Consider the following 23,112-nt stretch of genomic DNA (forward strand, 5'->3'; position numbering starts at 1 on the left):
AGATCCTAGGAATATTTGTTTTTCGGCTTCATTTTCACGTAAGAATTTTTTGTCAGCGTGTAAAATTGCGCCGTAATCAAAGACATAAGCAGGCCGCAAGGATTGTTCTGACGTGAGTGATGCGAAACTTGTACTCGTCTCATCTAACAATTTTTGGTGCTTGTTCTGTTTTTCGGCTTTCACGAGCAAATATTTACGGTATATTCGCGGAATATGCCTCGCAGTTTCACTTTCAGCAACCTCAATCAACAATTCTCAATTTGATTTCCTCTTCATTGTATAAACATGCTCCTATTAGAGTTGGTATATTTTTTACTGTAATTGAATCTAAGAAAGAAGACTTCTCCCTCAGCCAAGAAAGGACCTGGTGTATAAAATAATGTACTTTAAAAATGGACTACAAACAGTCTCGACGGTGAATGGAGTGGGTGTTGTAATTCCACGAGAAATGATACCAGAAATTATAAAATAATGATTTCGTGACTCTTTTTGTACTTGCTGATTATTTTGAAAGCTTAATTTCGCAGAGGGGATGGGGGGGGGGGGTGAAGAGTATCTGTCAGACTCTGCATGTATTAGGACTCCTACAGTGTAAAGACAGCCAGCAAGCAGAGATCAGTGCTACAGTCTCCAATATCACACAAATATAGACATTTTGTGACACTAGACAACACGTATATTACATTCTGATACCACCGGAGAGGAATATTCAGAATATGCGGCGTCCAAGTCACCCATACTGGAGTAGCGATGATGCAGTCGTAGCGCCAGAGAATTTTTGTAATGAAAAAGCCGTTGCTCTGATGCTGTTACCAGCTACGTATATCTCTGCTCTCACAGTGTGACTGACCGACCAGTAGCACTATCTGTTGTAGACGATAGCCGCAGATGGGACTATCCATAGCGACCACTTCCTTCACGTCTCAGTAGAGAGCTATCAGTCGAGAGAATGATCCAACACAGGCGGACGCCGCCTCTGAAACGTCTGTCCATAGCTCAGAAAGCAGACTGCAACGACGACCGATATAAACAGATGGAACTATCTACTGCGTTCTCTGCCATAGAAGTAATCGTATCGCTGCAGATGTTGACGCCCTAGCTGTGTTTGGTGGATGCTGCAACTCAACTGCTACAGCTGCAAACGATACGGGGAAATGCGAGTCTGACGAAAGTTTTCTTGCAGATGACTTCTTCTCTGTACACAGTCCAAATGGAATATTGCTTTTACTGGTTAGACCCTCGCATATACCAGACACAGAGCAATCTCAACGCAGGCCTGCTCATACATCTGCGAAATTCAAATCAGAAATCAAAAGCGCTGACTACAATACGTAAGTAATCTCGGGATCGTGAAGGAATGTTCCGGGAGAACGACGTTTATTGTCTTGCGTAATGTACAAATGTACGTCGTGTGAGCACAAATCGGAGAACTTCGTTTGTAAAACTACCAACGTGATCGTGCATATTCACTCACGTGCAGTTAAGACACGCCTACCTCGTAGCGTGTAATAACTTCTTGCGTCCTGACCACGGCAGCATCTGGTCGTGGCATTGAATCCAGAAGACACTGTAAGCTTTGGAACCCTACCTAATTCGTGAGCGCTCGCCTGCGCTCCATCTTTCAAGTGGATTTGTCGGAGTTTGGTCAAAGGCACTCACTTCACCCTCTTTCACGTCCCAAATGTGCTTGATAGGATCGACGTGACGTGCTGTGTGGTGCCTTATGAGCACCCGTGAGTCTGTCAAGTGTTACTTACACCGAACTACCTCCCTTTGGCAGGTGTGACGTTGTGAACTGCATTTTTGAAGGTAAGAATACATAACGAAATACCAGGTTTCTGTATTACGCCGTATAAGGGACCCATTTCATCCCATGTCAGTTGTTGCAACACGGCAGAAACTTCGACAGCTGCTCGAACAGTGCCCTGTTGGTAAGCGGAATGCATAGATTCACGCAGTTTTAGATGTGTTCGAACCCTGCCATTAGCGTACACTAAGCTGAAAAAAAAAATGGTTCAAAGGGCTCTGAGCACTATGGGACTTAACATCTGAGGTCATCAGTCCCCTAGAACTTAGAACTACTTAAACCTAACTAACCTAGGGACATCACATACATCCATGCCCGAGGCAGGATTCGAACCTGCGACCGTAGCGGTCGCGCGGTTCCAGACTGTAGTGCCTAGAACCGCTCGGCCACTCCGGCCGGCTACACTGAGATGACAAAAGGCCTGGGGTTAGCGATATGCACGTATACAGATGGCGATAGTATCGCGTGCACATGGTATAAAAAGGCAATGCATTGGAGGAGATGTCATTTGTACTCAGGTGAGTCATGTGAAAAGTTTTCCGACATGATTGTGGCCGCAGACTTAGAATGCAGAATGGTATTGGAGGTGGTATTCCGAGATACATAGTGTCAAGAGTATATCTAGGAAACCAACTTTCAGGCATTACCTCTCACCACGGGCAACGCAGCGGCCGACGGCCTTCACTTAATGACCTGTAGCAGCGGCGTTTGCGTAGGGTTGTCAGTGCTAATTGAGAAGCAAAACTGCGTGAAATAATCGCAGAAATTAATGTGGCTCGTACGACGAGCGTATCCTTAACACACCGTGGCGAAATTGGGCATTAACGGGCTATGGCAACCGAAGACCGTTGCAAGTGCCTTTGCTATCAGCACGACTTCGCCTGCAGCACCTCTTCTGGGCTTTTGACCATATCAGTTGGACCCTGCATGACTGGGTAACCGTGGTGCGATGAGTGCCGATGTCAGTTGCTGAGAGCTGATGGTAGAATTAGTGTATCTCGTAGACCCCTCGAAGCCATGGACCCAAGTTGTGAACAAAGCACTGTGCAAGCTGGTGGTGTGCTGTGTTTACGTGGCATGGAATGGGTCATCTGGTCCATCTGAACCGATTATTTACTGTAAATGGTTACGTTCGGCTACTTGGAGACCATTTGCAGCCATTCATGGACTTAATGTTCGCCGGCCGCGGTGGCTGAGCGGTTCTAGGCGCTTCAGTCCGGAACCGCGCGACTGCTACGGTCGCAGGTACCAATTCCGCCTCGGGCATGGATGTCCTTAGGTTAGTTAGGTTTAAGTAGTTCTAAGTTCTAGGGTACTTATGACCTCAGATGTTAAGTCCCATAGTGCTCAGAGCCATTTGAACCATTTTGAACTTAATGTTCCCAAACAACGATAAAAATTTAACGGATGACAATGTGCCATGTCACCGGGCTCCAGTTGTTCAGAATTGGTTTGAAGAACATTCTGGACAATTCGAGCAAATGATTTGACCTCCCAAATCGCTCGATATGAACCCCAGCGAGTATTTATGGGACATAACCGAGAGGTCAGTTCGTGCACAAGATACTGCACCAGCGACGCTTTCGCAATTATGGACAGCTATAGAGGCAGCGTGGAAGGGGACTGCCAACGACTTGATGAATCCATGCCACATCGAGTAGCTGCACTACGCTGGGCAAAAGGAGATCCGACATGATATTAGGAGTTATGTCATGACTTTTATAAGTGTGTTCCGATGGTGGTGGTCCACTGCAAATAATTGTGTTTCTGCAACGTCACGTCCCATGCACAGTTTCAGTGGAACATAATCACCCACTCACCTGACTATCACCTGTTCCCTAGGTTAAAAGAACATTTGGTCGGAAAGCGATTCAGCTCCGACGACGAGGTGAAAGAAGAGGAGGTTCATATCTTTCTGAACAGCATGGCGGCGATCAGGTATGACATGGACATACAAAAACTGCCACAACGCCTACAAAAATGAATCGTCAGGCATGGTGATTATGTCGAAAAATAGATAAATGTTCAAGCTATAAACTGATGTAAACCATTGTAGAAATAAACAAGTCTATGTACTTATAAATAGAATAGGAGATCTCACTTTTGGTATTACCCTCGTAAAAAAGTAAGTAGAATGACTGAATGTGAGTTGCAATTTGCCAGATTCATTGAGTTCTTTTGTCCGTAATGTAGTTACCTTGTTCTCTTGCCGTACCATACGACGAGTAATACTTATTTGCTTACATGGAACGTCGGTTGACGCATCAATTTGATGCGGGTTTGCAGCAAGATAAGGCTTCGCAAAGCAACTTTGTGCTACAAGCGCAGACACAATGTGTTATGCACGACAGTGGTGCGAGCACGTAACACGATACACGTCGACTGCACCTCGTGTATCTGCGGCTGCGTCCGCAACGCCTGAAATACAAGATGATCAAGTGGCTGCCTAAGCGTGGGAAGAAACCCCGTGACGGGGCAGCCGACCCGATGAACGCGCGCAGCCAAAATAGACAGTGCACGAGGGGGAGACGGGCTGCCAACTTGTCAATAGGAACGCTGAGGCCGTTACGTTGCACCTGGGCCGCGTGGGAGGAAGTAGGCGGCAGAGGGGCGCAGGTGGCGATGGGCGGTGGGATTTGCGGGGAGGGCAAGATCTGTCACACCTGCACAGGCGCAGCAGACTGCAGCTGTCGACATAAACTGTAGTAATCAAATAAGCTCACCGGAAAAAAAATTAATCACCCCGTGATAAATCATTACAAGCATAGATTAGTATCGTGGAATATCCCCTCCCCTTCCACCCTGGACATGGTAATCGTATGGATTCGGTTAGGAAGTTAGTCAACAAGGTTCTGCAGGCTTGTCGCATTCGGTTTAAGCTACTCGCTGAGGATTTGATCGCACAGTTCCACCAAATTGCGTGCGATTTCCCTTTTTTGCCACTGTATCACTTCCTAACATTTACCCCTGTTTACGTAAAATGTCAGTTTAAAACCTGAAATCTCTGTCTGATAGCTACTGCGTATGCTCATGTAGAGAACAAGCTGTGGAGGAAACCAAGGAGAAATTTGGAAAGGAAATCGAAGTTCAGGGAGAAGTAATAAAAATTTTGCGGTTTGCCGATAACATTGCAATTCTGTCAGAGAAGGCTAAGGAACTGCAAGAGCAATTGAACGGAATGGGTAGTGTCTTGAAAAGAGATTATTAGATGAACATCGACAAAACAGGGGTAATGGAATGTAGTCGAATTAAATCAGGCGATGCTGAGGGAATTAGATTAGGAAATGAGAAATTAAAAGTAGTAGGCGAGTTTTGTTACCCAGTCAAGAAAATTAATAATCCCCGAAGTTGAGAGGACATAAAATGTGGATTGGCAATGGCAAGAAAATCGTTTTTGAGAAAGAGGAATTTGTTAAAATCGAAAATAAATTTACGTATTTTTAAGTATGTTCGGAAGGCATTTGTCTGGAGTGTAGCCACGAGGATTTAAGCAATTCAGACGAGAAGAGAATAGGAGCTTTTGAAATGTAGTACAACAGAAGAAAGTTGAAAATTAGTTGGATGGATCGGATAACAAGTGAGGAGGTACGGAACTGGATTGGGGAAAAAAAAGATGTTTACGGCACAACCAACAAAAAGAAGGAGTTGGTTGATAGGACACACCCAGACGGATCAAGAAGTCGCCAATTTTGTAGTGGAAGTATGTGTGGTGTGTGCAGAGGTAAAAATTGTACAGGTACAGGAAGACCAAGAGATGAATTCAATAAGTTCAAACAGCTGTAGGTTGCGGTAGTTATTTAAGGATGACGAGGGATACACAGGATAGACCATCACGGAGAGCTGCAACAAACCAGTATTCGGACTTACGACCACAACAGTTGGTTCGTCGGCCTGACGCAAATCTTTCCATTTCTGCTACTTTCGAGTCGGTTTCGCTCCTTATTACGTACTCCAACTGCTGCTCGTATCTTATAGCTCTACGGACTTGGATAGATGCATTTAATAAAAATCCGAGACCTTCATGTGGGTGGTAGGCAACTGCATACCACACCCAGCAGAACCACGTATAGAAAACACTGTAGTGTTCAAACTAACCTTCAAATTAGTTACCGATTTAGGTAAAGATTTTTATTATCTGTCCAAGTGGTGTTGTATCTCACGCCTGATACAGGGCAGCACATTAGATCACGCAATGCTACGACACTCTGCATTCAGATCATGAGATATCAGGTTGGGTGTGACATTCCCAGACGTAGTTATCAGCCCGTAGAAGTCATGATATTTCAGATCAAGGTAGGTAGTCATTCTCTTGTACCAAAGCAATGAATTGTTACTTCATAAAGATCTGTGATCTGACTTTTTGATGCCTCATTGAGAGAACGAGGGGTAACTCGAAAGGAGCAAAGTAAATTATTACCAGGTAAAAACCAGTAGCTGCGTTTACTGAGGAGAACATACTCGTCTTTTCGTCACTTTTATGATTAGCACAGATTATGAACGGAGCAGTATTACCAAAAGGACGAAAAGATGTGCTGAAGGAACGAGAAAGTAAATGTCTGCTACCGATGCAATAATTTGACAAACCTGTAAACGATCTTTTGACAAATAATACGAGGAAGGACTGACTTCTTCCCATCGTTATCTCACACGGTCATTGTAGCAGTTGACGCTAACATAGTATGGGAAATATCACTAAGTTGTTTCTTACACCAAGAGTCCGCTCTCTCTCTCTCTCTCTCTCTCTCTCTCTAAGTAAATATATCTCAACTGTTAGCTTACAAGAATGGAAGTTTCACGTTCTTCTATCATTTGAAGAGGCATACTACCGTTATTGGCATCTAATGACTTGCAATGGCGGACAGATTTGTGAGAGATTCGAAACGGTACAGTGGTCGTGGTTCGGTGTTAATCTTTAGGTTCAGTGGTAACTGGTTTACATGTCGGAGCTCAGCAAATGCATGTGGCCTCCTACAGGATCAGCTACTGTCACAAACGTTCATTGGAGTACAGCGTTACAGTATAAGAAACTTCTCTTGGACCTCAAATCAATATTGGGGATAATGGCAGTTGTTCTCTATTTTTGTCACAAATATTCTCAGTCTTCTAAAGACAGTATCTCAGGGGATAGCACACTGGACTTTCTGAAGTAGTGTGTCTAATTACTTAATACATTTGGTTGATATTTTGTGTAAGGGTATTGACAGATTATACAAAGCGATCGTTTTAATCTTCCTCGATGATCTTTTCGTTGTATAAAGTATCGCGCTCCCCCCTGAAATATATTGTGAATGCTTCATTACTCGTAGAAATGTAGCCGTGGTTTGCGAGTCTTTATTGTTCTGTTCTAAAATTAGTCGATCGAATTTTCATCACAGCATTCGTTCCTTCAGTCTTTATTGCACCTAAGTAGCTGAGTTTTACTATTGAAATTTCGAGCGAGCACGTTCCGGGAAGAGTCGGACAACATATTACTTCCTCGCTCATACATATCGCGTAATGACCACAACGAGAAAGTATGAGAAATTAGAACCAAGATAGAGCCCCACGACAATAATTCTTCCCACGCGCCATTCGCGAATGGAGCAGGGCGGGGAGGGATCAGTTAGTGCTAGCAGAAGTACCCTCCTCGACACACCATTAGGTGGCTTGCGGAGTATGATGTGATCAAAAAATATTTTTTAAAGACATCGCCGCCTGGCCGTTAAAAGCTATTTATTCGTAAAATCAACTATTGCAATTTCGGCTGTGCAGCTGTGTTATAGTTAATTAGAGTCAAATTTAGTGTATAAGGACATATTAGTTTTTTAAAAAATCTGATAGTCACTTCTATTGGCTGAGTGTTTAAAATGAACCTTTCTCTAGTTAAGTTTGCGGGTGCTGATCTTCTTTGTGATTAGAAACAAAATTTTCTCAGTTTCGTAGTATTTTTTTTAGTATTAGACTTTGTATCGTCGGATTTGCGAATACGGCAATAATCCGCGCAAGTACTAATAGCTACATGCATTTGATTCTTCGAGAAATTCTAGGACGTTCTTAGCAGTTGCTGATGAGATGGCAATTAGCAGCGGATGTGGACCCAGTTCCTGGAAGCCAGTGGGGTATAATCACAGGCAGGTAATGGAGAGGCACTGCCTACCTGTCGCAGGCGTCCATCAGCGAGACCGGACTGATCCCTTGTTTGTGGCCCTTCCGTCAGTTAAGTGCGTCTCACAGCGGTGGCTGCTCCGGGCTCAGGGGGGTGGAAGATGCTCTCCCCTCCACCACTAGCCGGCGCTGCGCACGGCCCGTCACCCCGGCTGCGCGCGCACTGCGCGGCCGGTCAGCTGTCAGTAAGGTCCGTGTGAGTGTGGCGGGCAGATGCGTCGCGTCTGGAGATGCGAGCGCACGCAGTCGTTTGTTGACGCTCCGTTAGTGTCGTAATTGTGCCCCTCTTCTGACGCAGGCTGAGATGCTTGGCCGACGACGCAACAGTGTTTCGCGACAATGAATCGTTTCTGTTCCCGCGTGTTGTGAGAGTTAATAAGGTATTCGCAGCCTGAGCGCGCAAGTGTTTACGAGAACGGAGTGAGGCTAGTAACCGGCCGCCGGAGGAAAAAAAAATGACGGTTTTGCACGGAGCGCGCGCCGTCGTGCTGGACGAACCGGACTCTGCAGCGTCGGGCTGCTGGACGCTGCGCCGCCGCCAAAAGGCGTCGCCGACTCCCGCGTCGCTTTCGTCGTCTTCCTTGTCGTCGTCTTCCTCGTCGGGCTCGTCGCACCGGCGCCGTTACCGCAGGGGTCCGCGTCGCGTCGAGCGTCTCAATTCGGCGTCCTCGTCGCTTAGCGACGCCGACGGCGGACAGGTGCTGCTCGAGGGATGGACCCAACACGGGTTCGACTCCCGGCCGCAGACACCTTCGCCGCCGCAGCGCGCGTCGCCCAAAACCGCAACTTCTGCCAGGAGGAGATTGGTCGCCGCATGGATACACAAGTACGCAACGCTCTTTTACATAGTGTCGCCTTCCTCACCGTTTTCGTCGCCTTGTCTGACAGCCAAACCTCGGCTAAAAAGCTTAAAAGTACCGGACGGAAATAACTTATATTTTTTCTTGTATATACAGTCTGTAAGTTTTGTAGCGTAATATGAACTGTACACACGTCTATCGTCTGCAACAGGTCTTGTTCTTTCCATGCTTGAAAAGGAACACTGAAGAGAATTTGCGCATATGCAAGATACAGATTTGTTTTCCCCGTAATGTTTTAACACCTAACATATCAGTAGCGGGTTTCTATTGGTTGTCTCACATGATGCTGTCAGTTGTTTTGTGTTGGTAGTGGTATTTGTAACGTACTTCACACACTGTCATGGTTCTCTGGTGATGTCCTATTCGCCGTTGTTCATTTCCGCTGTTTTTAGTAGCATTTTGTTTTGATTAACAGTTCAGCTTTTTAGCTGACACTAGACTATAATTTCTCTTCTGCTCTTGATTTAGTCCCACTTGTGACGGATAAGCCTTCTCCCTGTCGACCGAAGACAATGCTCGAAACCCCAAAGTGGTAGTGCGCGTTTAGTTAAAACCTCAGCACGCGAGTCCTACTTACACATTTTCAAGGGAAATGCACTGCAGCAGATCTTAAAACATGGCGAGTCACATCCAAGAAACGGATGTATAAGGAAATGGAAAATAGTATGTAACAGTTGTTTGACGCAATAATAATAATAATAATAATTTGTGATGCTGGTACGTCGCTTTGAGGTTGACACCAAAAGCAAGCGTTGCGCGGACCATTTACCATGTTGCTAACCCTAAAATGTACATACTGACATTAGATTTTCTTTGTAGTAGTTACATAGTTATTAAGTATATGCTGATTAATTGCCTGGTTTAGACGCGATGGTCTTTACGTTCAACGTTGTTATGGTTCAAATGGTTCTAAGCACTATGGGACTTAAAATCTAAGATCATCAGTCTCCTAGACTTAGAACTACTTAAACCTAACTAACCTAAGAATATCACACACGTCCACCCCCAAGGCAGGATTCGAACCCGCGACCGTAGCAGTAGCGCCGTTCCGGGCTGAAGCGCCTAGAATCGCTCGGCCACCACGGCCGGCTGAACGTTGTTAGAACCGTTGTTTTGTCGAAGAGAATTTCAGAGGAATGTGTGCAGCTGACAGTACCAGTAATTTGCGTAAAGAAATATTCCTAATTTCCAATGATGATGTTTTATCAGTCCTACCAAGGAAGTTTCCCGTAATAATATCTAAGCTTATCCAATACTTCCGCAGACTTTTCAAGTATCATCGCGTCGAATCATTGTTGCCATTTTTTTCGTCTGCAGGAGTTACATTATTAATTTTTCTTCTCTTCCTTTCTTGCGTCCTCCCAGATTCACTACGGAATTCACAAATGGCACTTTTTCTGATGTTGATATTTGGTTGTTCGTGTATGTGGAATGGAAGCAGGGATTCAGCCCGGTATTCACGTAATTCGCTGTCGAAATCTGATATATCGCGAAGGTTTGTATTACACTGTCAAAGATCATTTACAAATTTCTCATGAAAGCTAAGAACTATTTGTAACTATCACTGATGTACCCCAGCACATAACAAATATTTTATAAGACGTGTTTGACAAAGTTCTTTTACTGTGTACTACGGCCGTCACTTGCCATCCATTAGTTTACGCGATCGGGTCTCGTCCGCTTTTGATACATATGGAAATGTGTAACTCTAGAGCTGAATGTAAATATCGTATCTCCGAAGGATGCCATGGTTAGCTGCCGACGTCACATTCCTCGACGCTGCTGTAAGTTAGTGTACTAGCAAATATTTCAATGTTTCGTGTTTCTCGATAATTCCTGAACATAGAGTACCAATCTCCATGTTATGAAAACACTGACGTACTCAAATATTCTTGTGTCATATGCTGTTTTTGGGATGCGTAGATTTCCATTGCAGTACTAAAAGTATAAAGATAATCGGTTAGTTACAGCAGCATGGACTGCATTGTTTTAGTTGGCAGCACTGGAAGAGTAACGAGACTAAACAATTTCCCCCGCATAGCGCGGAATCGAGAGCAGAGCAGTAGAAAAAGTCGTGGGTACATGGTCGAAGTATACAATACTGCAGCTCCGAAATCACGTCGTCGATGTGTCTGTGCAAACGACGGAAATCGATTAAATGCGTGGGTTTTAGTGGCGTTCCGTGACGGAGCACCAGGGGGTTCCCCGCGTACGTGACCTGCAGCACGATCCCCAACGCCCACCGAATTCCAGAGCGGCGCACAGTGAATCGGCTCTTGACTGGGCGACCGAGGAGCGGCAAGGCGTAGCTCCCGAGTAGCAGGTGTTCGCCGTAAGAATAGAATTCGACCCTTCGTCGCCGTCGGGACGCAGCGCCTGCGTTTGCCGACGCTGCGGCAGATGACGAAATTCCTCGGCCGCATAGCTGCCCCGGAATGCTATCGCACAGGAAAGCAAGCGCCTCGATTTGCGTAACGGCGGAGTCACGCTTGAATCACAGGCGCGCTAGGGGCAACGCGGTGTTGCGTTAGGCAATTATGCGGGTGGCTGCCGCGTTATGAGATTATCTGCCATCCGAGCATTTCTCTTTCGACCGGCTTCCCCTATGCGCTTTCTGGCAGCCGAGCTATTTCCGCTGTGGATAAAAGCAGCAGATAAGCTGGAAAGTTCCGAGTAACCCAGGTTACTCCACTTCTGTAGTGCAGCACGGGAAATAATATAATCAGAGCATCTAAAAATATCGTATATGATCAGCTTTCATTTGTTGATAGCGATGACATGATCCTAACACTTCCGTGGATGTTAATTCGTAAATAAAAAAATTTAAAGACTATTTGAAGATTTCCAGCCTGAGAACAAAGTTACAATTCGAAACTCAGCTCACCAGTTACACGAACTGCAATAAATTGTTTCTCATTCAGAGACAAGAAACGTATTTATTTAGTAACGAGTCCACAGTTATTCCACGTGTCATACAGAGGCAGTGAAAGATATATGCAAGTATTTTATCCATAAAAGTCCGTCGACTGCCTGTATTTTGCTTTTTGTTTATTTTCGAGCAGATTCGCCTGACGCTGTTCAAATCCTCCGTCAGGCCTTCTAGATTTCTGTTTCATTCCTTAGACACTTGGGACAAATGTCGGGATGGTTCCTTCAAGAGTATGCAGTCGATTTCCTCCCCCGTATTTCTCTAATCATTAGTTTATCTGTTTCTAATGACCTCGACATCGATGGAGGTTAAAAATATGTTTTTCCCCAAGTTTGGAGCAGTGCTAGTAATTTCCGTTTAACTTTTACTGTTTCATACAAGTCTGTATAAAGGAAAATAACGGTAGTAGGTTGACATTAGAACAGATTATATTTGGATGGTAAATTTCAGAACTAGTACTTCTGTCAACATACATAAGCGAAAAAAGTCCAAGCACTGATTTGTATAACCTCCAATGGGCTGCGTTTTATTTGTTTGGCTCGCCTGAAAAAGGAAAGAGGAGATTAGGAAGGAGTAAGCGACCTGCTTCGAATAGCAACCGAAGCAGTCGTCTTCAGTGATTTAGAGAGATCGTAAAAAAAAAAGACCTGTCTTACCTGTCCAAGCCGAAATTTGACCAGTTGCTCTGTATACAAATTCAGTAGTTTGATAATTACCGGAGTTGCCATTATTAGTGAAAGCGACGTCGAACGGATCAAGTAGTATCGAAACATTCGCAGGGAGACGGAGCTTGAGTAAATATCCCAAGGGTGATGTATCAGTAGTTTAAGCGACAGTAAAAATTGTATGTTCAATTAGTCTTACTTGGGTTTTCAGCAGTTCCCGCAAGTCACTCCAGTCTAATTCTATTGGTAAATTTGTTTTCTCACCCTTATCTAGATACGTAGCTGTTCCGCCTCCAATGAACGCGACGGAGCCGGGCCGACAATTCTCAAAAACCTTTCTGCAACATTAAAGTGAACACGAGAACGCGTTTAATGTTTCTGGCATTACTGCGAAGTTTTGTCAGAATCGATACTTTCGCAGAAGCGACGTTTCGCAGGAAATGGAACAGGTCGATAGTCGTCGTACGGTCGATTACACAAGCGCCCGCTGTGGTTCGCAGCCTGGAGAGCCGGCATAGTATTATTAACGGAGGAATGGCTAAGCCGATTATGTCATTCAGAAGGTACAGCGAGCGTAATTGACTTAACAACTGATCGTCTCGTCCAATTCATTACTGTAGGCTGGTGAGGTCGAGAGTAGTAGAGATTCTAGTGTCGAAAGTACTGTACGCAGCGGAAACCTTGTCACTGCATCTAGTGACACACCATCGGATAGATTCCATTGTCAGTCTATTAGACGAACTGAAGTGGAAAAGGCAACTTCGCGAAACGTTAAATATTGGTTGATTGACCTAAGGGCAGGAGAACGCTGACAGTCCAAAAAAAAAACGACGAAATCATTTTAATTTGTTCTAGTGAGTACTGTGCTCTGTGGTGGCACATGGCTACTGAAACAATGCGTATTGTGGAAAAGAATACTTTCGAGATTGCGTGGATTAGATTAGGGGTAAGGAGTCACTGTGTTTCGCCTGGTGGCTGAAACAGTTTTAATAAGAGAGCGGTAATACAGGTGTCTGAAGCTCAGTATGTGGTCGACCAGATGACTTTTTTCTAATTTTTTTAGAATTTTATGTAACATTCACGTCTGTCCTTGACGTGGAAAATGTCATAGCTTTCTAGGGCTTGGAGATTGACATCGAACTGCGTCCAGTTTTGACCGTTCTGCATCTCTATGGGCGAACCCCCTTCCCTTCCCTTCAGACGGTCGATTATATTACGTGATGGAACTTATAAGCTGGAGGAGGATCATGGCTAGAAACGGTTGGCAGAGTCCGAAGGAGCCTTGGTGCTGATGACTGTTGCAGATTTATGATTTTCTCTCTCTCTCTCTCTCTCTCATACGCGAAACATTTCCAGAAGTAAAATCCAAGTCGAAGAGCTGGTAAACAGATTCAAGACTTGGCATCACCATCCTACCCACTGCATGAGTTGTGCAGTTGTCGCCTGCTTTGGCAGCAGTGGACTCTCCTCGACGTTCCGTGACGTTTGGTGTTTTGTTTCAGCACGCAGGCGGCCCGCGACCTCTGGTGGAACAAGCTGAACGAGGTGGTCAGCACGGAACGCGACAAAGAGCCCCGCTCCACCAACATCCAAGTCGTCTACTATGACGCTGCCACCAGCATTGAATACGTAAGTACAGCTTCTCTCGCTTACTGCGCGCCGTCTTCCAGCCCTGAGCGGTCCGTTTCGGCGAAGCACTCCACGTCTTTCGTTGCGTAGTATTCCTTTTATCACGCCAGGTTCCCGATCCCACAGCAGCACTCTGAGGAAACACACACACACACACACACACACACACACACACACACAAAAGAATTGTGGGGTGGATGGTAAGGATATTTGCAGGTTAATTGGCATCACTAGAACTGGTCCTTTATTATCCAGTTAAACGTTATTCCGCTTCGGATGTTCACTTCTCGGTGCAGTGTACACTAAAATGAAACTTCAAATCAGATATAAACTTTATGATGAGATGGAACGAGTTCCGGCACTGTTTCAGTAACTCAACTCCATATATCGACCCACACCATCTACATCCATACTCCGCAAGCCATCTGACGGTGTCTGGCGGAGGTTACCTTGAGTACCTCTATCGGTTCTCCCTTCTCGTATTGTTCGTGGAAAGGAGGATTGTCGGTATGCCTCTGTGTGGGCTCTAATCTCTCTGATTTTATCGTCATGGTCTCTTCGCGAGATATACGTAGGAGGGAGCAATATACTGCTCGACTCCTCGGTGAAGGTACGTTCTCGAAACTTCAACAAAAGCCCGTAACGAGCTGCTGAGCGTCTCTCCGGCAGAGTCTTCCACTGGAGTTTATCTATCATCTCTGTAACGCTTTCGAGATTACTACTGTAACGAAGCTATAGTACGGATCCCACACTGCTGAGCAGTATTAAAGCAGTGGGCGAACAAGCGTACTGCAACCTACTTCCTTTGTTTTCGCATTGCATTTCCTTAGGATTCTTCCAATGAATCTGTCTGGCATCTGCTTTACCGACGATCAACTTTATACGATCATTCCATTTTAAATCACTCCTAATACGTACTCCCAGATAATTTATGGAATTAACTGCTTCCAGTTGCTGACCTGCTATATTGTAGCTAAATGATAAAGGATCTTTCTTTCTTTGTATTCGCAGCACATTACACTTGTCTACATTGAGATTCAGTAGCCATTCCCGGCACAATGCGTCAATTCGCTACAGATCCTCTTGCATTTCAGTACAATTTTCCATTGTTACAACCTCTCGATATACCACAGTATCATCCGCAAAAAGCCTCAGTGAACTTCCGATGTCACCCACAAGGTCATTTATGTATATTGTGAATAGCAACGGTCCTACGACACTCCCCTACGGCACACCTGAAATCACTCTTACTTCCGAAGACTTCTCTCCCTTGAGAATGACATGCTGCGTTCTGTTATGTAGGAGCTCTTCAATCCAATTAGACAATTGATCTGATAGTCACTTTGAAATGAAGAGGAGTAGGCCTACAAAACTACAAGTGAGGGGCGGGGGGGGGGGGCTGGAGCTTTTGAATTAGTTGGTTATACTTGCCTTGGGAAGCTCAGCTAGCGTCTGTAGGGAACTCGATTCCAGTTTCGGTACTGCACGCTACTGCAGGTAATGTCTGCTGCTGTTTCAACATGAGTGTGGTGGCAGTACAGGTAGTAGTAATGTTGTTGTTCCTGTCCCCTCTGTAACCGAGTGGTCAGTGCGACTGAGGTGCCATCCAGGGGACCCGGGTTCAATTCCCGGTACTGCCAGGGATTTTTCCTTGGTGGGAGGACTGGACTGGTGCAGGGTGGAATCAGCCTCGCGAGGTCAGCTGAGGGGTTACCTGACGGAGCAGTAGCGGTTCCAAGGTCAAGAAACCCGACGACCGGGACAGGGATGTGCTAACTACGTGTCCCTCCATACTGCACCACAGGACGCCATTGGCCGAGGACGACACTGCAGTCGGTCGTGTTATTAGGAGTACTTTTATTAGTATCACCTATTTGTCGGATATGAGGTAGCGGGATTTACACTTCACCTGTTTTAGCGTTCAACGGCTGAACTGCACTTCGTTATATAATAAGCTTTCATAATCAGATTAACATTCAGCTGCCGGCCGCGGTGGCCGAGCGGTTCTAGGCGCTACAGTCTGGAACCGCGCGACCGCTACGGTCGCAGGTTCGAATCCTGCCTCGGGCACGGATGTGTGTGATGTCCTTAGGTTAGTTAGGTTTAAGTAGTTCTAAGTTCTAGGGGACTGATGACCTCCGAAATTAAGTCCCATAGTGCTCAGAGCCAGCCATAACATTCAGCTCAACCATTAAAAACGCTAAACGCTAGTAACATATTTGTGACGTTCATAAAATAATTCTGCGAATGTGTTGTTAATTTTTAATCATATGAGGTGAGTGTCAACAAACTGCTGTGGCAGCATTATCTCGAACCGCCATATTGCTTTATATGAAGTACATTTACAGTGGCTGAACAATACCAATTATTTCGGAGTAGTGGTGCCTGCCACTGCAGCCAAGATCTTACGAGGCGGTTGCTTCTCGACTCGAGACATGACTGGTTCGAATACCGTTGGAGGGAGACCACCCAAATATGCGGCGAAGACATGGATTGAAGTGCAGTCGTCCATTAATCGTGTGGAGTGAAGAGGTGGCAAGCAAAACAAAACAAACTAAAAAAAATAAAAAATGGTTGTGCTCCTACATCGGATTACGCCACGTCCCAATCTCACTCCTTCCTTGGCACAGGGAAAGAAGTCATAAATGGAGGGGAGGCGGTAATAAACCAGCGAGTATATCGATGATGACTGAAAAGGAAACAGTTTCAAATATAAATGTAACAAGCACTCATCGTTTATCCCCACTATGCAAGTAGACATTCACCGCAAAATTCGCAAGGTGTGAACTGTAAGACAGTGGCAGTTCATATCCAGCAGAACGTTCCCAGTAATGAGTGTCTTTTCCTATGGTGTCGTCAGATACCTGACAGTATTGTGGCTACTGAGAACAGTAGTGGTGCTACTGGGCAGTAAGATCTTGTTTTCCATTCTTGGAAGAGAGAAGACTAAGGCAGTAAAGCTGTTTCTAGCTCTCGCCTCCAGTTTCTTTCACATAGGCAGCAGCGCTCTCCTACAAAGAAGCTAAGTGAGAAAGGGGGGGGGGGGAGGCACGTAGGTTCCAGAGCGGCGCGGAATTGAGACGTTGCTCGTCTCGCAGTGTCTCCTCTCCCTTTTTTACGGGCTGTCTACCCCCGACCGCAGCAAACGTAACATCGCCAGGGGACCGCACTACGCTAAGCTGTAGCCTGCAAAACAGAAACCGCATGTCAGGCTGCACTCTGCGGTGCTGCGCTCTTACGAGCAGACCTGTGAGCTAAACACTCTCGGAATCGTGCAGCGCCCAAGACGTTCCACGACAGTTTATAGGCAGAAAGGGTGCCAGGCATTGATATATGGGGATTAAAGGGCGACCAGACAGTAGTATGGGTCCTCATCCCCCTCCCTCTCGGCTGCAGCCCTCTCAGCGCGCGTCCACACACACACACACACACACACACACACACACACACACACACACACACTAATCATGAACGATGAACAAGCATTAAAGGAAGAGAAATTTAGAAATAGAATTACGATCCAGTCATATAATGTTGCTAAAGGTATTCAAAATCCGTCTTTGCAAGCACCAAATACAAATATAGATTTTAAATAACTTTAATAATTGTAAAGCAAGTGCAGCTTCTGTGAAAACATTCTTCAAGAATTTAATCTCATTTTGAAGACAATTTTTATTTAGCATACAGAGTACAGTGCTCTGATATGTGGTTCTGAGTAGACCAGACAGGTTGCTCAACAACCAATTGGATCAGTTGATGATCTGCGGGCATTTTCTTCTTTTTTTAAAAAAGGAAATCCGCGATTTGACGGTTAACTGTTTACTTATTTTAGAAAATCATGATTTCGCCCTTAGGAGCCATTCTCAAGTACGTGGTGAAATGCTAAAATGTGTCTCACCTGTTCGTGACGTGTCATCGTCAATAGAACATATCTTTGGTCTTATAGACCAGTTGTATTACAGGATACGAGTACATATCCAAGATACATAATATTGCTAACAATGTGCACAATGAAAAACCATTGTCATACAGTATGGCGTACTTAAAGCTGCTTCATTTCTTCTTTTCACTTAATGAACAAAAGTGATCAGTGCAGGTCGCAGAAACCACAGAAACATATTAGCTGTGAAGTACGCCAAACTGTATGTTAATGGTTTCTCATTGTGCACATTATCAGCCATATTATGTACCTTCCACGTTTATTTGACGATGACAGGTCAGGAATAGTTAAGACATATTTTTAACATAGCAACATGCACTTGAGAATGGCTTCTAAGGCCGAAATCACGATTGTGTAAAATAAATGAAGTTAAAAGTCAAATGGCGGAAATTTCTTTCAGAAAATTCAGGATGACTCTGGCCCCCCCACAACATCTGAGTGATCGAAACATGTAATTTAAAGAAAAATCTGCGACTGAGAAGGAACAATAAATGAGAATTATCCCAAGTCGTCTCATTTTAGTGCATTTAATTCATCTCAAAAACTTAAAAAGGTTTGCCGATGACGCTGCAATTCTATCAAGAGACGACAAAGGACTTACAGGACCTGGTGACTGTACTGGATGTATTAAAGAGAGTTTATTCAGTGAGCACCAATACAAGCAAAACAAGAGTAACGGAATGTAATCGAATTAAATCATGTGATGCTGAGGGAATCAGATAACGAAATGAGACACTGACGTAGTAGACGAGTTCTGTCGTTTGGAAAGAACAATAACTAACGTGGCGTAAGTAAAGAGGCTGTAAGTAGTTCATATTATAGAAGTACGTACCAACCCTCCCATGCTCGGGCAAAACTCAATAGATTACCCAGAACAAAGCAGAAGCCTTCAGTTTTATTTTGCTTGTGTATTTGGCGCTGCCTGGATGGGCCAGAAACCATTACGTCACTCATCAATAGATGTATTACTATGCGACACAACGCAACACGCCAATACAGTCGCTCCACAGTGGCTACATAAAAGATATTCTCGATAAGATCGCCGACATTGGCAGTGGACGAGAGCACAAAACGAGCGAGCCGAAATCGACCGGCTTCTGCCGATCCATAACTTCTTCTCTTTGTGAACTGTCTGTTCGTGGTTATAATAATATTTGCTTGTTTGGGAGGCGTCAATACATTTTCCACTTAAGGCAGACAACGGATTGGTTTTTGGTTGTTAATCTGTTGTTGACACATTACCGTACATCCGTTCGCTCGGATCGTTCGATCTCAGTAAAGCGATGGCGACAGCTGTTGTCTCGTGTCGTGTTTACCAACTCTCGACACGTCCGTTATGTTTAAGAGCGGAGAACGGCTCGATCGTTTCACCTGAGCCGTTAGATGCAGTGTTGTCTCGCCTTCCAATTCTTTTCATTTGCTAATGGTGCGGGAACTACACAGTTCGCAGCACTGTGGTCGAGTCAACGTACATTGCGGTAGTAGTCCAAAGAACGAAGGAAACAATAGATAAAATTCCGTAGCTCGCTAGGAAATGATTGTAGAACACATCATAACGAATATATTTCCCAGGTATCTGCGTTCTCAGGGTGCTATAGCGGTACATTCAACATCTTAATGAAATGACAAAAAAATGCATTGGCACATTAAACTATAAGGTATCAGGTTCGAACACGTTTTGTGTTGCAGAACACAACTGACAGTATCTCCTGAGACATTCCAAACCTGTGAGCACTACTTTAAAAACTTAAAGGAATTTCACCAATAGTCCAAAGATTACTGCTGCAGCAACTGAGTTACACTGTATTGTATTTGAGAGTGGTGGCTTGGCTATTGGAGCATTACCTGTGACAGTCATATGCTCATGCCATTGCCAGCCAAATTCAGGGAAACAAAACTCTTCCACGAGCACACAGGCAAAATATAACTAGGTTAAGTGCCAAGGTATTGTCATTGTGAAGTGTGAACTTAATTGCATGGGAATGTAATAATAATTAGTATGGCATGACAAGTTTCTGTTCGAACCTGTATAGTTACCTAGCCTGACTGACTGATGGAAAAAAGGAAACAAGTCAGATCAATATATTAAAACAGTTTATCAAATTTTTTTGTTCCTGTTCTCATAGTTCACATCTTATGGTAATGAGTAATTTATTTTTTGTAATAAGCAAATTGCACTAGTTCTAAGATCCACAGGTGTCAGAGCACACAGTAAAACTGAATCTCTCTTGCAGTGTAAAACATTCAGTGTGAGCCCGGAAGAGACAGCTCGTGCCTGCATCCGCCTTGCACTGCAGCACCTGGAGATGCGCGGGCTGGACCCAGATGACTTCCAATTGTGGGCAAAGACATCCCGGGAGGAAGCACCGTACCCATTAATTGGGCACGAGCGTCCCTTCGCCATCAAGCTCAGTTGTTTGCGTGACGGGCTCAGTGCTGAAGAGGGATTTGACCTAGATCACTGCAACAATGTGCATGGACCAGATCCCCTAGCTAAATGCCAATTCATACTCAGGTGAGCTACAAGTTACACATGTAATAATAAGTCATATTTGGGATAAGTGATTTATAAATAAACTGCAAGGAAACATAATGGTCGACCAGTACTTTCAGAAGGGGAAATTCTAATTGCTGCCAGTAGAAACATTTAAAATAGAGATGTATGTAAGGGGAAGGTGTCTCTGTGCTATCTCTTATGCTTTTCCCTTGAACATCCTTTTCTTCACTTACTTCACACGGGGAGGCTCCTTCTTAACCAGAAGCCAAAGTGACATGCCCGCCCCTTTCAACCTTCCCTCCTTACAGTGTTGCCCCACTAAGGTAAACTAGGAACATTTCAATTTTATCTACAGAATTTTCCTTTCAAATAATAACTGTGGACGGGCATAGCTGTAATATAATTTACAGTGTCCATAGCTCACTGATATTGGTTCTGACGTGTTCTAAAAGAAAGGAAATTAGGTTTACTAAAAGATATTTTGAAGCTATTATTGTGCTTATTTCTCATCTTCCTCCCTGGGAGACACATACAACTGTTCTTTAATGTGCCAGTTGTACACATACACAGTGTGTTTATAAAGCCTCTATTCACTGTCAATTTAGTAGTAAAACTTATTGTTCTCATTAGCACTATATACTAGATTAGTCTAATCTGTGTCAATTATTTTTGTACTTGCAGAAGCAAGCGGAAACCAGTAAGTGAAGCTACCTCAGGTTCCGAAAACAAAAAGAACAGCAAGAAAAGTCGGAAATCCCCAATGCGTATCAGGCAGGTTTTCAGGCGCAGTATGAGCAAAGGTGAAGACTGCACTGACTGCCCCCTTGGAGCTCTCTTTGGCCTGCCTCTTGCCAGGCTTAGCAATGGAGAGACTTTACCAAGACCTGTCATGGTGTGTATAGAGCAGAGTTTTGTAATGCTAGTATTTCTGCACTTCAGTCACAAATAAACTATGATCTATCACTTTTACAGTCAGTTTCCTTGCATATATTGCCTTTAAGTTGCTTTAAAGATCCTGTTACGCATGATTTAGCTATTTAGACTGTCTTCTTTAATCTGCAGGCAATGCTCCAGCAAGTGTTTCTGAAAGGGCCCTTTACCCAAGGCATCTTCCGGAAGTCAGCAAATGCTCGTCTTGTGCGAGAACTCAGAGATAAATTAGATGCAGGTGAAGATATCAGGTTGGAGCATATGCCCGTTCTTGTTGTAGCTGCTGTATTGAAGGATTTCTTGCGTTCCCTGCCTGATCCGTTGTTGTGCTCTACGCTGTATCCATTGTGGATGGAAGCAGTTGAGTGCCAAGATGAACAAGAGAAACTTCTGAGGATAAAAAGGTATGTTGTATTCATTTACATATTCTGATACTATTCTCAAGCGACCCACACCCACATGACGGATGACTGCAATTCAATGAAAGCTATATTGCTGCAACAGGTTACTTTCCTCGACTTCACCAAACACAAGCAATTTCAACCAGTATTATGAATGTGTCTCAAAGTTCCGCTGTAGAAAATGAATTGGTATATTGTGCAGCAATGGCAGTTGATATCTTTATCTCGTGGACACCTGCAATAAATAAACAAGTAAAAGGGAATTGAAATTAATTACTCTTGTTTTCAAACACTTTTCTTGGCAACTGTAGGTTACATTACAGAAAATATTTTTTAATTAGGGTAACTGCGAAGTGTACATCATTCCAGGGGGCTATTGCAACTTGTTTTCCATTTATTAGCCATCATTTGCTGTTTCATTCAGTATTTTTGTAGATTAATTGCAAGTATTTGCACAATAGTTTTGCAACCTTGAATCTGTCTCTAGAAGTGTTGTCAATAGTAGCACTGCTAATTTCCATAACTCTTGTTGTAAAGGAGGGCTACTTACATGAAATGACAAAGTACTTGAGTACACCTGTAGAATAGGTTTGCCGTAAACATTTAAATTAAAATTCCCACATAATATTATGCTATGTCATTATATTTAGAAGTTAAAAACTTTAATAATGCATGTAATTGCTTACAAATAAAACAATATCACCAGATGGAGACCAATAAATTATGACTGTTACTTAGATTTTCCCATAAATGCGACTTCTACAGCACAAGCTTCAAAATGCTAAATGCTGAAATTTCTAAGAGTTGTCTGCGATTTTATATTTGTATTTCTTGGTAATATAAATGACAATTCTGGCTTAAACTTCACTTGTTAGTCATTCATGCTCACTGACTATATATAAATTCAAATGTAAAGTTATTACTCAATGTTAGTAAAGTGAAGCAAAACTACACAATCACACTTAATAACTAGACAAACAGGTCATAGCCAGGCAGCCTTATTGTCGCACATCACGTGCAGTTCATCAGATTGCATGATAATTCCATGTGATCAGCAATGCCCGCATCTCGTGGTCGTGCGGTAGCGTTCTCGCTTCCCACGCCCGGGTTCCCGGGTTCGATTCCCGGCCGGGTCAAGGATTTTCTCTGCCTCGTGATGGCTGGGTGTTGTGTGCTGTCCTTAGGTTAGTTAGGTTTAAGTAGTTCTAAGTTCTAGGGGACTGATGACCATAGATGTTAAGTCCCATAGTGCTCAGAGCCATTTGAACCATTTTTTGTGATCAGCAATCAATCACTGAATTTGGCCAGCC

The 23,112-nt window shown here is 44.1% G+C and overlaps 1 protein-coding gene across 3 annotated transcripts in view; it reads left to right on the forward strand.

Annotated features, from left to right (window-relative positions):
* LOC124775916 overlaps nt 1-23,112 on the forward strand; it is a 394,798-nt gene that overhangs the window by 367,560 nt on the left and 4,126 nt on the right. For all 3 annotated transcript variants that reach the window (XM_047250760.1, XM_047250757.1, XM_047250759.1), the window contains exons 6-9: nt 13,908-14,034; nt 20,209-20,489; nt 21,153-21,363; nt 21,534-21,805. In XM_047250760.1, coding sequence (XP_047106716.1) covers nt 13,908-14,034; nt 20,209-20,489; nt 21,153-21,363; nt 21,534-21,805 — 891 coding nt within the window. The remainder of the gene's footprint in view (nt 1-13,907; nt 14,035-20,208; nt 20,490-21,152; nt 21,364-21,533; nt 21,806-23,112) is intronic.

This window comes from Schistocerca piceifrons, chromosome 2 (genome assembly GCF_021461385.2).
Source record: "Schistocerca piceifrons isolate TAMUIC-IGC-003096 chromosome 2, iqSchPice1.1, whole genome shotgun sequence".
NCBI classification, from domain to species: Eukaryota; Metazoa; Arthropoda; class Insecta; order Orthoptera; family Acrididae; genus Schistocerca; species Schistocerca piceifrons.